The 15,318-nt window shown below is 37.8% G+C and overlaps 1 protein-coding gene across 3 annotated transcripts in view; it reads right to left on the reverse strand.

Moving 5' to 3' along the window:
- Window positions 1–15,318, reverse strand: part of SPATS2L (spermatogenesis associated serine rich 2 like) — a 149,844-nt gene that overhangs the window by 69,252 nt on the left and 65,274 nt on the right. For all 3 annotated transcript variants that reach the window (XM_011369207.2, XM_011369206.2, XM_011369208.2), the window contains exon 3: window positions 6,318–6,378. In XM_011369207.2, the coding sequence (XP_011367509.1) occupies window positions 6,318–6,356 (39 nt within the window). In that variant the 5' untranslated portion in view covers window positions 6,357–6,378. The remainder of the gene's footprint in view (window positions 1–6,317; window positions 6,379–15,318) is intronic.

Genomic DNA, 15,318 nt, shown 5'->3' on the forward strand with positions numbered 1-15,318 from the left:
GGGGCAGGAGCAGCAGAACAGAAACACTGTGAATTCTAATCATCTCGCTTGGAAAAAGCAATGTGATGCTAATCCTGCAATAGTAAATTTCTTCTTACCCCTGAAACTGATGCTGACATTTCCTTTTACTCATTCAATTCCTTTAGACTCCTTGTCAAATCTCTTCTAGTTGCCAAGCAACAATAACAGCAGTTCTGTACATAAGCATTAGGCAATAACTACTGTAAGTGTCTCTCCTTTCTTTGAAAGGGCAATTTAATGACCCTTTCCTATGAGAAAATAATGACAAAAACCCGCCAGTAGTGAAACCTGAAAGCTGTGTGTATGTGGTTGTGTTCTTGCTGTTTGAATCCAAGGATTGGGCTAAATTGACTTAAACACTCCTAAAAACTTATGAAATTACATGTGTCCCCAAACTTGCATGGTTTGGTCTTTTAAAACAACTGCATATTATTAAAACTTGTCTCAAGTTCCATGAAATGAGCTCTCTATTAAATGGAGTTAGTATTTTAAAGATGTACGATAATGGGTTTCTTCTGTACTTTCTCTGATCCTGCTAAAATCTCTTTAATCAAATGCTTGGTTTTTTCTGACCAAATTTCCCCCATGTAAAGACTCGGACTATATTTCGAGTCTTTACAACACAGATCAACGTAAATATAGGAAAAGAATAACAATAAAATGGGACATCTGCTCACCTGTCGTGGATAGACTCTAGGACACAAAGTCTCTCTCAGTCATCGGCAGAAATGTTGAGATGACCTGTTTCTGTTCTCACTGTAGACAAGAGGCTCTTATCCCTTTTCCTATTCCTCCTCCATTATTTTAATGACTCTATACAATTATTCTTTACAACCCAACTTACCTCTATTATGTTAACAGCTCTACAAGTTATTCACAGTTAGTGGTACAGCTCAGCAAAGATATTATAGACTAAGCTATTTCTCAATTCCATAGCATCATATATTCTAGTCTCACTTATTTTTTGTGAGACTCAGCAATAGTTATCAAAGTTTGAAAAAGTCAAGTCCAGTTTTATGTACTTTTTCTCACTGGGCTTTTTATTTTGTTTACTTTCTAATCTCAGTTCTACGTCAATTTATATTTTATGTTAACTAGAGCTCCTTTTCCATTTTTTTCAAATTGTAAAACAAACAGATGAGCTCCCCAGATCCTTCATAGTTTATATGATTAAGGGCTCATAAAGCAGCTCCACATTTATTGATGTATTTGATGACTTTCAGTAGGTGTTATTATCATATCCAAGCTACAGACTAGAAAACTGAGGCCCAGAAAAGTTAAGTGACTTGCTCTAGGCTGCTCAACTAGTAATAGGAGAGCTAATAATCTCTGCCTCTGTCTCCAAACTCCATGTTTTCCGTGACCTTACTTCCCCGAATCTCACTTCCCAAGTGTCCTGGGTTCTCTAAGTTGCTTTAGGGATTGGTTATTAGTTGGAATTCGTTATCGGCCCATAGCTGGACACTCAGAAATATTAACTCCATTTTACACACAGGATCCTCTTTACTTTCCACCACCAATTTTTTTTTTTTTTGCTAAATTGCTTTCTATTTAAACTAATTTATAATAATGTATGAAAATTTCTAATTAAAAATTTTATTTTGTCTATGCCAGTTCTAATAACCCTTTCTTATTACTTGAGAATTAAATCGAAAATTTTATAAATCAATTTAGCTTGGTATCCTAGTGTTTCACATAAGAAATAATGTAATAGTCATTACTAAGTTCTATCCTTAACTCATCTATGATTTTCTAGTATTGAATTTCTTCAAAAATATGTCATTTAGAAAAAAGCTGTAAAAAGTGAGTATGCCCTAAATATAAGATCCCTTATTAGCCCAAGGATTTTGTTCTGGTATTTCTCCTTAACAAAATAAGATATGAGGATCCCTTTCTCTCTCTCTCTCTCTCTCTCTCTCTCCTCCCTCTCCTCTCCCTCTCTCCCTTCTTTCCTTCCTTCGATTTTTTTTTTTTTGGTCTAGCAGAATATGACTGGTTACTCACCAAAAGACATCACTTGTTATAGTGAAACCTACCTGAGACCATTTGTCATTGATAAGTATTTCATAAATATGCTTTTTTGCAGAACTACCCCAAGTAACCTTAGTTTCTGTTTTTAGAAGCAATTTAAAACTTGTTTTATTTAATAGTAAAGAGAATACTAAAATGAGATGACATTTCCATTAACCTATATTTCAGTTTTCAAGAAGGCTTGAGATTTTGCAAAATATTGTGAATAGGAAATGTCTCTAAAGAACTTAACTATTCAAGCAGGCATGTTCATTCATCTGTTATCCATTCATTTATTTGATTCTAAGTGGGGGTCAACTATGTGAAGGCCCAGTCCCTGCCCCTAAGAAGCACAGAGTCTTACACGAGGACACAGACAACTAACAATCACAATACAAGGAGTAAAGTCTGTATGCTGAAAGCATAGGAGATAAAAAGATATTTTAAGATTTAAAAGATATTTAAAACACAGAAACAAACAAAAAAACAAACAAAAAAAGAGAATAGAAGAAGTCCAAATAATTCAAGTGGTGCAGAAGGAAGGCGAAAGGAGATATGTGGAACGTTTGTAAAAGTGAGGAGAAGGAGGGTTGGGTCCCTGGAGGAGGACATCCCAGATACTGGAAACTACTTTTGCAAAGTCCTGGAGGCAGAAACATTCAAGGTTAGGCTGGCTGCTGTGTTGCAGGGGGCATGTGGAGAAGTGGCTATAGATAAAGGTGTAAAAGTGGATGGAGGTCAGGTCACACAGGAGATGGATCACACATGTCACACTAAGGAGACTAAACTTTGACTCCAACAATATTTCTATTTAAATCCTTACAGTTTATAGTTCAATAATACAAAGATATTTTAAAATAAAAAGTCACAAAGAGTATCAACTGTAAATTTCAGTTGTCTTGGATATTAAAGCTTAAGTTATTAGTTCCTCTTCTGAATTAAAAGCTGCCTGAGGACAGAAATGATAATTTCACCAAAGCACCTACTCCTTTTCAATGTATCCAATAGTGGACCCACTAGAGATAACTGGTGAGTTCATCGCAAGGCTTTTATTGAGTATTTAATTTCCCATAGCGCTTGACTAGATGTCGTATAAGAACACTACACAAATTCTGTAATCAGATCTCTAAAAGCTTATAATTTATAATTTAAGATGTAACAGTTGTTATTAGTCTTAATTTTCAGAACTAAAATGTCATTGCTCTGTGTGACAGATTGAGAAACAAACTAATCATAAAAAGGCCATAAAAGCTAACAACTAAAGGAAATAAATGTACTACAATAAATCAATGTAAAATTATAAATGATCAGAATTTTCAGTTGTTTATTATGATTTATTTTATTGAGTTGAGAAATCTATTAACCTTTTGGCATAGGAAGATGGAATTTACTAATTTGGTTAGAGAAGATCTACTTTCATTGTCATATGGATTGATAATATTTACAACTTAAATATTACCCTCTTTCAATATAATGCCAACATTTAGATAAGTTACTGAAGTGCGATAGCAAAAAACACCATCTATTGTTAATCTTCATACACATATATGACATCGATCATGACAAGTGGATAACGTGGTGCCTAAGCCAATGCATCGGAGCGTTCACACTGAACCTCTGTGGCCTGTGTGACGACAGATCAGTCTTCTTCCCCTTATTGGCTCGATGCCACCTCTGTTTTCAATAAGACGCTATCTTTGACTGCTGAGCCTACCATACTGATCTGTCTACTAGTTATCATTTTCAGGGAATCAATTGCTATGACTCTGTTTAAAGTGCTTTTCTTTCTCACAGCCCAACTTCAGGAGCTATTCAATTCATCCATCAGCAGACATTTGGAAAGGGGCCAATCTTTGGTCAACACTGTGGTGCTGGACTCAGTTTCTCAAAATGAGGAAAATAAAGTCTCACCTGAGTATATGACTGTGAGTCATGGAGAGTATGAAGCTTTATTGAAGGGGCACATATTTCTGCTATTGTTTGCTCAATGGTCAATTAGTAATATTGTATTTGCATTAAAATAATATATGGAATGTATTATGAAATAGAATAGAATAAACAATTTGCATCAATTTTTAAGGTAACACATAAGACTCCAAAGAAATTTTATGTCGGTGGAAGTTGGTTTTGACCATGTATGGAGAGATTTGGGGTAACAAGTTGGTTTGCCTGATTTTAACCTCAAGCTTCTGTGTCCTCACTAAACAGAAAAGTTATTTAATACGAAGATTTAAAAAACATGCAGCATAGTAGTGGATGGGGCCAGAGTGAGCTTTTAACAAAATGTCACTCCAAGTCATGCTTCTGCCTAAAACCTTTCAACAGCTCCTTCTGCCCTTTGAATAAAGCCCTTCACGGCTCTGTCTTAGGTTCTAAAGCTTTCCAGGCACGGACCCCCTTTGGCAGTCTGGTAAAGCCTGTGGGGTCCTACTAAGAATAATGTTTTAAAATGTGCGAAATAAAATCCATATGACTACAAAGGAAACCACTCCTATTGAAATAAATTTAAAATATTAATGAAATAACAAATTTATGCTACAGTAATATATGTTTCTCTACCAACATCAAATAACAATATAGTGCAGGTTCCATACGGTCATTTTGAAGTAGTGATGAACAAACAATATTCAGGATATCTGTTACAAATGTAATTTTCTGTGATTTCTAGTTGTGAAAGTCACAAGTATTCATGCTACTACTGTGGGTTTTCTTTTTCCTTTGATTACATTCATGACTGAAGGAAATGCTAAACTTCATTTAGAAGTCAGTGGAGATGAAAATGTATTTTTTTCCCCATTCAAGCACATGAAATCCTGAATTGCACCTGTGGATCCAGGAACACAGGTGAAGACCCAATGTTCTGCCAACACTGGCTCCTGCCATACTTACTCTCTGATCTCTTCTCCCATCACCATTCCTTCTGCCACACGGACCATTTGCTCTTCAAACACATTCAATTTAGTCCACCTGGGCCACCTGCTTTTGCTTTTCTATCTAGAATGCTCTGTCCTCGGATCTTGCAGTGTTTCTTTCCCGTTGTCTTTATCTTAGCTCAAATATCACCTCCTCCGAGAGGGCCGCCCTGACCAACCCCATCTGAAGTAGCCACCTCCCTTTGCCACTCTACTTTCCTCTTAGTAGTTACCGCTGTCTGAAATGACTATTCATCTATATGTTTCTTTTTTACTCCCCATTTCCTTCCTTAAAAACAAGCTCCACGGGAGCAGAGATCTCATCTATATGTTTGGTGCCATATTCCTAGCATCCAGAACAGTGTTTTGGCACAAGGTAGGGTCTGATATATCTTTGCCAAATGAAAGAAAAAATAGTAAGAACTCCACAAATGTTACTTCTCTCATCCTCCACTCTATGTTTTAGGTACTGTAGGGATAGAAAGGGGTGAAAGACAAACTCCTGCCCTTATGTAGTTTACAGACTAGTGGAGGGAGGGAAGTGGCCATGTGGAAGGTGGACAGAGCTCCAGTCCAGGCTCTCCCACTCTGCTGTGCATCAGGGACAAATCCCTTCTAGGACCTCAATTCCCTGAAGCCAGATGAATGGGTTGGACAAATTTATCTCCATGGTCTTATGTGGTCTATGGTTTATGACCATATAGAGCTGATGCTGCAAGGTAGCATATGTGGCAAGTGAGGGATTTTGACCCTAAGTGGAGGCAGCCTCACAGAGGAGGACAAGACGTGGAAGGATTCTGAAGTGTAATCAGCCTCCAATCAATGATGAGAAGGGGGAAAATCCCCCTTCACCATATTCTTAAACTCTCAGTGTTGAAAGAAATTTAAAAGGCTAAATGCAGCACAAGCACGAGGCAGGGCGCTGGATATCTCTATATGAGGCCATTTCTGGAGACATAACATATTACTTAGCTCTTAGATGCAACCAGCATGATGATTAAGAGTATGAACTGTAGAATGGCACTGCTGGGTTTAAATTCTAGCTGTGTCGCTTACTAGCTATGTGAATTTAGGCAAATCGCTTAACTTCTCTTATAAAATGAGAATAATAATAGTATTAACTTTATGGAGTTATGGCCAAGATTAAATGAAGAAATGGATGTAATACACTTAACACATTTGGTAAATGCTACTCATGATTCTGTTAAATGGTTTTCTAGTGTGTCAAACTTACTGTGTATCCACCGCCCCACCCCCTGCCCAAAAAACCCCACCATTTTCCCCTTCTTCCATTGTAATTGAAGTTTTACCAGCTAGAGACAACATTAACCAGTCTGGAGTTTCTGCAAAAATCTGCATACAAGTTTATCTTACCTTCTCCTTGACATTCCCATGAGTATTGAGTTCAGCCATCTTGCTTCTAGTGGAATAAGCCCTATAAAGAAGGGTGAAAAAAAAGGTTAACTTTAAAGTTTTAAAATTGATTTCTCAATGTTTTATTTTTATGCTTTCTTCGAACATAGTAAATAATTTCATTCAGCCATCATCATAAATATCATTTTGGAATGGAATAATACTTTCAAGCTAAACATTTCTCTTATATATGTTCTAAAAGCATTTTATGATAACTAGAAGACAATGTAAAATATTTTATTCATACTGGATTGATATGGAAAATGACAGAAACAAATGGGTATGTACCCAAAATGTGTTTCTTCTTATTATATTAAAGAAAAGTGGTCTAAAACAGTGAGAGGAGGAAAAGCATACCTATTTTAGTCATTGTCATCACAATCCTTACTGCCCCAAAGCTTTTATCAGCTTCTAGTTAATATAACAAACATTTACTGAGTCTTTTCTGGCATGTATGTAACTACATGATGCACTCAAGGAAGAAACAGGAGAAATAATATGAGATTTAAATATAATAAACACTGTATATGGCAGATTCAAAACTCGCTTTTTTTAGTTACCAACATATCATGAACTTCCATACATATAAACCTTCACCATATTTTTGATGACCATAAATTCGTGACCTTGAGATTCAAATGGATGCTTAAAATTGCCCATAATCCTTCTGTTTCCCTTAATTCTTTAGTTTTTCTGCCTTTGGTGTCCAATCTCCTTTGTGAAGTGGCCCATTCTGAGATCTGTATTCTTAACATCAAGCTGTGATGTTTTCTTTCTTCTCATCTGGTCTAAATCTTTCACCATTATGATAGAAGCTGGATCTTAAGTCTTTAATACTTTAATCTCTTTTTAAAATAAAACATAAATCACTTAAAACAGGTGAACGGATTGGTTCAGAAATTAGCATCTAGACAGGAGAAGATATCGATATACCACCTATTTGCATGTTTTTGTCAATCAAGAACCACTGAAACATTTTCCTATATTCTTTTTGGCTTTTGTAACAAAGAACATATTTGGAGTTGATACATTTTAGGAATAACTTACAAAAATCCTCAGATTTCTCCTCACTATTTTCTTTTAAACCTAGATCTTAAATAAACTATAAATTCAGATCCATTACCTTTGTTGATTTTAGGATGAAAGCTTAGCAATATGTAATCTTAACTCTATTACCATTCAAATAGGAATCCCCATAGATATATTATTATATGTTGCCAAATATTAGAAAAATAAGATTTTATTTTTATAAGTTTTTCAATAATAGTGTCACTGACAGGCACATGCATTTGGACACGGTAACAGGAGATACTCTGCAGACTCAATCTCCAGTTAAGGCAGCTCCTTCCCATATGCTCTACTCAGAGTGTTCATCCCTTTGAATACACCTCCCATTTAATGAACTTCCAAACAATAAATTTTATATCCTCTGACTTGGCATATGGGAGAAAGGAAATAAACTAGCTGGCAAATAATATCTGAATTTCATTCTCATTTATTCATGCCCCTGAAAGTTACTAGTAAAAGATAAGAGAATTATTTTCTGGTCATAACAGTGATAGAGATGGCATGTGAGGTACGTGGACAAATAACCACGTGTTTTTCTTTACAAGCCATAGATGAAAGTGAAATCTTTGATCAGCCATCATAATGCCTACAAGATGGTCTACAATCGTGATACTTGAAGACATTTGAGCGGTTGATTTCCTTATTCAAATGGCAGTTTGGGCATCGTGTATACATTCTACATTTTTGGTGTTTTTCTGTGTATGAAAGTATATGTATGTGCGTGTGAGAGAATGAGGATGGGGGAGGGAGGGATGGAAGGAGGGAAGAAGTGAAGGAGAGAGAGATACAGGTTATACCTGTGGAATTATAAAGGATTGAAGGTGACAGCAAGATTCGGTGCTATTTGCTAGGATGGGTCTGTGAGCCACAATTCCTTTCATTAGATTAGATTAGCTAAATCTTCTAGATGCACCTAATTTTGCCATTACAGATCTATGAAATCTGAGGAAAAGAGTTTTTGTTTTTGTTTTGCTTTGATGTCTAGGATTTGGGTGTGCAGCATTTTCTAAAGCCGGAGAGTTCAAATCCACAAAGGAACCAGAGAGAAATTCCATAGTATTCATAGGACGAAAAAAATATATATTTCCTTGGCAATTCCCTTTCTCTTTAATCTCAAAGTCTGACTCAAGAAAGGCTCTTTTTGGTAGTGATGCCAGTAAGATTACATTATTTTTGTGTGGAACGAAAATGCTGGATATGAGGGTAGAATTAGGCTACTACAGGTTTCTCTGATGGAAAGGTAAGACAAAAAGTAATTGTAGGGAGGTGTTCTTTGTTCGTTTTACTCTTTAAATTTTCTTTTCCTGCATGGAAGGCTGTCTCTGTAGACTCTGCCTTTTGTGTGGCTTCCAGTGCTCTCTCCACACCAAGGCTTTCTGCTGGCCAGTGGAGAACTGAGGGACTGGGAGGGACATCAGTTCCAGCTCCAGTCATGGAAGTTAGATGAAGGATTTCAATCTAAACATATTTTTGATTTGCCTTAGAAAACATATTTTTGATTTGCCTTAGAAAATTAAGAGTTTCAAGTGACAAGATTGTCAAATTGAGTTCTGACTGATAAGGAAACTATGGAACAGGCGAGGTTGCTCTTCAGTGTGCTGAAAGTCTTCGCTGAGTGTCTGCAGCCCAGGTTTGGCACTAGCCCCTCCAGAGCACTGAGAAGCACACCTCACACCCTCAAGGAGCCACGTGCTCATTATGTTTCCTGAGCTGATTCCCTCTTTCCTGTGAAAACGAAACTGTGCTGTGCCCTTATTCTTTTCGGATTCTGTTGCCTGCTATGAACTATTCCAGGACAGTCAGATCAACTCAATCTGAATCTTAATTATTTAATTTAGATAGTTAAGGAACTTTGCCTCTAGGAAACATATCATCACCCCCTCTTAATGATAGGCCCAACTTGAAACCCCAGTTCTCATAGTTTCAGACCCCTGGGTTAACCTGAGAAGCCTATAATGCCGTGAAGGAGGGACAGACGTTTGGGGCCAACAGACCTATTTCCCTCACATCACGCTTCATTGCCATGCTCGATAGCATGTCACTCCCGGCACGACTGATGCCCATATCCTAACAGAGCTTGATCGCAAGAGCTTTAGATCCACAAGAAAGGTACAGAGACTTCTGACTTCTTGGGAAAGAACCTGGTTTCTAATTCCTGTTATCAGTTAAGATTGTTCTTAAAGCCAACCAATTACTGAGTGAGGCCGAACTATTCAAATCCATGGATATGTGTTCCATGCATATCAAATAATCAGTATAAAATTAAGATAACCAGAAATGCAAGTCCTGATATCGATGCAACATTTCAATGCTTAGGGATTATTTGAAAATTTGTTCCTTTAAATTATAATTTAATTTTCAGTAATAACATTACAAACATAAATAGCCATCATCTACATTATATATATAAAAAACCTTGATATATATATATGTGTTTGTGTGTCCTTGAAAAAAATAAAGATCAAAGAAATTGTTAACTGAAATTTTGTTTATGAAATAACAGAGTAATGTCTTACTTCTTTCTAGATATATATACTCCATAGTCAAAAACATTAGGAAAAGACATCAATCCCAAAGAAAAGAATTTCACTGTTTATCACCAATACATTAACTATTCAGTTCTCCAGTGCAAAATTAATAAACCACAAATATGGTTAACACCAATCACTCCATATGCAAAGTTACAGCAAACTGAACTACTCATTATGCAAAGATCTTACTTAATATGCATTAATGTCAATCAGAAAATCTATACATTTATAACGAAGATTAAAAATTTCTTATGAAAAATAATCCTGAATACTACAAATTCTGGCAAATATGTTTGTTTTAGCATTTCTAATTCATACAATTCAGTGAAGCTTACTATATGTGACAATCTGATCAACTACCAAAATGAGTTTAAAAAATATATATTTAAATTTCTCCTGCAACCATATGAAATATGAAAAGGTAAAACAATGTATTGGCATGCCAAATTGCTTTCTAACTTCCCTATTCCCATTTCCCTCAGGTTTTACTGTGTAGGTAATAATAAAGTTTCACTTTTATTTCTCTGAAACCTATTATTGCTCTTAGATTCACTTTCTTGTTCTCAGATATTACATCACTTTTCTCGAATTGGATTAAGGAACCAGAAAAAACATGTAAGAAAACTTTTTAAATAAAGACTTAAAATAATAATTAGTACACTCATGGAGCACTTACAATGTGCCAAGCATTCTAAGTGCTTGACACACATATTTTTCATTTAGTCCTCATACCCCTATAAAGTAGAAATTATGATTGTCCTCATTTTACATATGAGAAAGCTGAGGCACAGAGATTCAGTGACTAAGCCAGGGTCCTACGGTCAGTGACAGGGCCAAGACACAAACCCAGGCACTCTGATTCTGGAGCCCCAACCACTGTACCTATATATAGTAATTCAAAGCATAAACAAGTCATGGGGCACAGTGTATATGAATCGCAGTAAGAACTCTGCAAAGATAATTAAACTGATCCCAGCACCCTGTCTTCTCAGGCCAGGCAGGCATGTGAAGCTTAGCAGCTAGGGTAGCGGAAAGCTAAAAATTCACCTTAAAAAAAAACAACAGAAGGTGTGGGTGCTGTCTCTGATGTTCTAGACTATGTTTTGGTAAAGATCACCTTTAAATTGGTCAAGGATTAAGCGCCATCATGGGTACCTGTATGCCAGCTTGAGAGAAACCGTTCTCCTATAAAATTGGGACTTTCTGTCTAAATTTAACATTATGTAAGTTCTCTGTTGCTTAACTTTTCTGTTGCCTAATCTCTCTCTCTCTCTCTCTCTTTCTTCCCTTTTCCTCAACTCCTTTGCTATTCCTTATCTGATCTTGTAATTACTGAGGTCTCTTACATTCCAAATACTTTAGTGCTTTGACTCTTTCTTCTGTGGTTTAATTCCTACAGTTTAATAAAAGTTCCTGTGCAGCGCCTTGTTCCTTAGAGAAAACTTGCTTTAATTATTAGAAATGAGGACACATAAACAATGAAACACAGAATGGTAACTGAAATATGAATTTCATATGAAGATATTTACCTAGATTTTTAAATTTAATTTCGAGGGGGAAAAAAAAAATCTCAAGGTTGCATTTTTATTCAAAGACACTTCAATGTACGAAACCCACTGTTAGAACAACTTCACTGAAAAGCATTTTAAGGGCAAATGTCAGACAAAAATTTCACATTTAAAAGCCCCAGCTCTGACTCTTTTGAAAAGCAAGGTTAGCCTTTGGTTTAGAAATGTCACTGCCTACTAAGTCCTTTGTGGGGGGAAGAAAGAAAATTGAATGTTTTATTTAAACAGGTCATTAACAGTCAATACTTATTTGAAAAGGCCTGTTTCCAGAGGCAGATAAAAGCTCCCCATCACTAAGAATATCACTTGAGCACATCTAGGGCAAGATGTGCTGATGTGAGTTTCAGACCTTTATGGGAGAAAGTCGCCACTCAACAGCCCTGAGTGCTTGTGTAGGAGGCAGTCATCCAAATTGTACGTCCTTGTACACGCTGCACACACAGAAACAGCAGAGAGCAGCACAAAGCACACTTTATGGCAGGCCCTGCTTTGAATTTTCCATTATGAATGAAGATTAACCATTTTTGCATAAAGTACCAAACCACCTCCCCAAGGCAGCAGAATGCAAATGGGAGCAAAAGAGCAAAGAACAGCTAAAATGAATGCGTGGATCTCAAGCACCACAAGCACAGGGGGAGGGTGCATGGCAGGCTCTATTAGCATTCATCTATGGCATGTTTTTTCTATTTAATTTGAAATTATTTCATTTCATAGGTCTTTGATGGCTTGAGAATATAAAAATAAGTGCCTTATTTTTAAAAGTGACCCGACGCTGGCTCCTGGAAGGCTCTGCTTTTGATGGCTGGGCTTTCAAGCAAACATGTGTTTCCATAGAGATGTGAGTGACCCAGGCCTGGTGCAAGTACCCACTTGTATCAGCAATTCAATTATGCTCAGTTCTTTTAAGATGCGATGATGTCAGCTCAAGTCTTTAAAACATGCCCATCCTTAGAGATGCCCCAGGAAAGGTGAAGTAGCCTGCCTTCTGAGGTTCAAAAGAATAAATTCCATCCTCTCCAAGCATGCCACAATAGGCTCTCCGGGCAGATCACACTGGCAAGCCCCTCATCCCCACACAGCCTGCTGAGCAAATCCCAAAACCCAGAGGGGTTCAGACAAAAGACCAAGCACAGTTCTCCTTCACACCCCAAGCACCCAGTACCTTACCACAACCTCTCCAAATGTTGCAAAGAAATATTGTGCTTTCCCTTTCTTTATTTCCTTTCCCTCGGCTCTTCCTACAGAAACAAAAATGTTTTTTCTTATTATCTGTCAATTTACTGAACACCTACAATGTGCCAGACTCTATGTGGAATTCCGGCAATGGTTACAAAATAACACTTATTGAACTTATAATGTCTACCCAGCACTGCTATAAACACTTTACATGTATTAACTCATTTAATTCTCATAATAACCCCATGGAGTATGTAGTCCTCACTTTATAGAAGAAATGGAAGCATGGGAGGTAAGCACGCACTCAAGCCTCAGAGCTAGTAAGAAGCTGAGCTGAGATCTGATATTGGACTTTCTGGCTCCAGAGCTCTTGCTCCCAAAGGAGCTGACGTCTTTGGATGGAGGCAGATATAAACATAAAAACACAGAAAGAGCCAGATGAGTAGGTGGGTAAGAAAATCAAAGTGTTGACTCAGGAAATTAGAATTGGAACTGACCTGGCTCACGGTTCTGGCCAAAGCAACAAGGGGGCTGTGATCTGCCCAGCTTGCAAGTCTCATCATCACAGACCAGGCATAGCAGGGGGTTAGAGGCAGGCTTGCGGTTATTAGGGGTTGGGTGGGGGTGGGGTGGGGCTGCATGCTTTTAAAAATTTTCATAGCATCTTTTTAAGGAAATCCGCTGCATATTCGTCTCCAAAGAAAAGATACATTGTGGTTCTGCAATAGAACTCTGGACTGGCAAAGAGAAATCTTAAGAAAACCTGGCTAACAAAAGCTATATACATTTGTAGTCAGTTCTGCAGAAGCTGGCTCATCCTGGTAGAGGAACCCATCATCTCTTCAGAGCATATCTGGTTTCAAAAATCTCTGTTTCAACGAACTCACAATATTTCTAGTTCATTAAGCCAGAACCCTCCTAGTAAACATTTAATGATTTTCTCAAAGTAGCAAAGAAAATCAGGTCTCCCTGCTTTCTTGAAACAACACTGGCACTGGCTGAACAGTATATGATGCACTACCACACATGATGAAAGAAATACCAGGGAATGAGGCAGAGCTTCAGCATCCAGCAGAAGAGAACTCCAAGGTAGCCAGTCCCTCTCACGCCTCTTCCCCTACCCGTTACTGTGCCCCCTAAGGTTTCCCAACAAAATCAACCTTAACTCACTTTTTAAGGAGTCCTGGTGTTCCAAATCAGGGTTTCCGGTGCACAGCCTGAGCTACTGGCTTTCTCAACAGGCAAATAAGCCCTGTGCCCCAGCTGGTCACCTTTATCAACTTGCATTTACTGGGGCCAGTAAGTCATCTCAATGGTGACGCAGATGGAGTCAGAAACCTGGGTAAGTGGCAGGAACTTGGGTGTGGCTGAGTAATCAGCTGGTGGCCTTAGCCACCTGAGGCTCACTTAGAGGGACCCACCTTTGGAGAAACTGCTAAATCCCTTTTTGAAAAACGGCCCAGTGTTTTTGTCTTCAGGCCCCTGTTAGTGAATGCCCAGTTCTTATTTCTTCTTATCTTGAAAAAGGCATAGTTTTAAGATTAAATCTGCAACCTTTACATTGACTGCCCCAGAGGCTAAGAGACAGTACAGGCTGAGGCTGCAGTAACCATTCCAAAGGTCAGTTTCTGAGTGTGGTCTAGGCTAAGGGCCTCTAATCTTCCGGTGACACCAGTACAGGCATATCAATCGATTAGCAAACATTCCTAGCACTGCACCCTGAGGCGGGCCTTCTCCCCTCCCACTCCTAAAACCCGTTCCTGGTTCCAGACCTAACTGGAAGTTTCTGCTGGCTAATTTTGCACTAAATGAATATTGTACTACCATGTCCAGGGGTACACATACATTTGATCAGGGGTCTTACTCTCACCCAAAGAAATGAAGTTCTCATGGTGAACGTTTAGCCTTTACCAGTAAAATGCTAGTTTGAGGACACGACGGTGGAGATAACTATTGAGGGGCAGAATGGAGAAGGCTTTCTCACCTGTCAGGCCTGCTACAGTCCTATAAATATGTTACCTTGTTTTTCTGGTTTGATTTTTAAAAAACTAACATGTAAGTTCAATGTGTTCTTAGAAAGGCGATTACTTCTCTCTAGGGTCAGGCCTCTCTTGGTCCCCACCATTAGAGCCCATCTTGCTAACCACCCATGGTCAAAAGCAGCCAGGAAGTCCCTATAGCCAGCCACATGGCAGAAGCAACTGTTTTAATTAAGGTGTCTCCGTCAACAACCACAGTATCTTGGGCCCTTAAATGACTGCAAAAAGGAAATACTGCTTATTTTCTGTTATTTAGATTCTTACTTATCTTCTTATGATAGAAAATAAGTAATTACAGTTCATCAAGTTTGAATCTCAACTCTGCCTCTTATTAGTTTTGGGATTTGAGCAAGTTACTCGATCCCTCTATGCCTTTGTTTCCTCATCAGTAAAAACAGAACAATATTAAACTACCTCATAGAGTGGCGATGAGGATAAATGAGTTTATATTTGTAAAGTCATTAAGACTGCCTGATACATGGTAAGTGCTACAAAATAAATATAAATATAAAATTTTCTCTTTTGATTCCTCCATAGCCTATGTGGTTGCTTTCTCAGGATCTTCATTTTGCAGATGAGA

This window comes from Pteropus vampyrus, unplaced genomic scaffold (assembly GCF_000151845.1).
Source record: "Pteropus vampyrus isolate Shadow unplaced genomic scaffold, Pvam_2.0 Scaffold146, whole genome shotgun sequence".
Taxonomy (NCBI): Eukaryota; Metazoa; Chordata; class Mammalia; order Chiroptera; family Pteropodidae; genus Pteropus; species Pteropus vampyrus.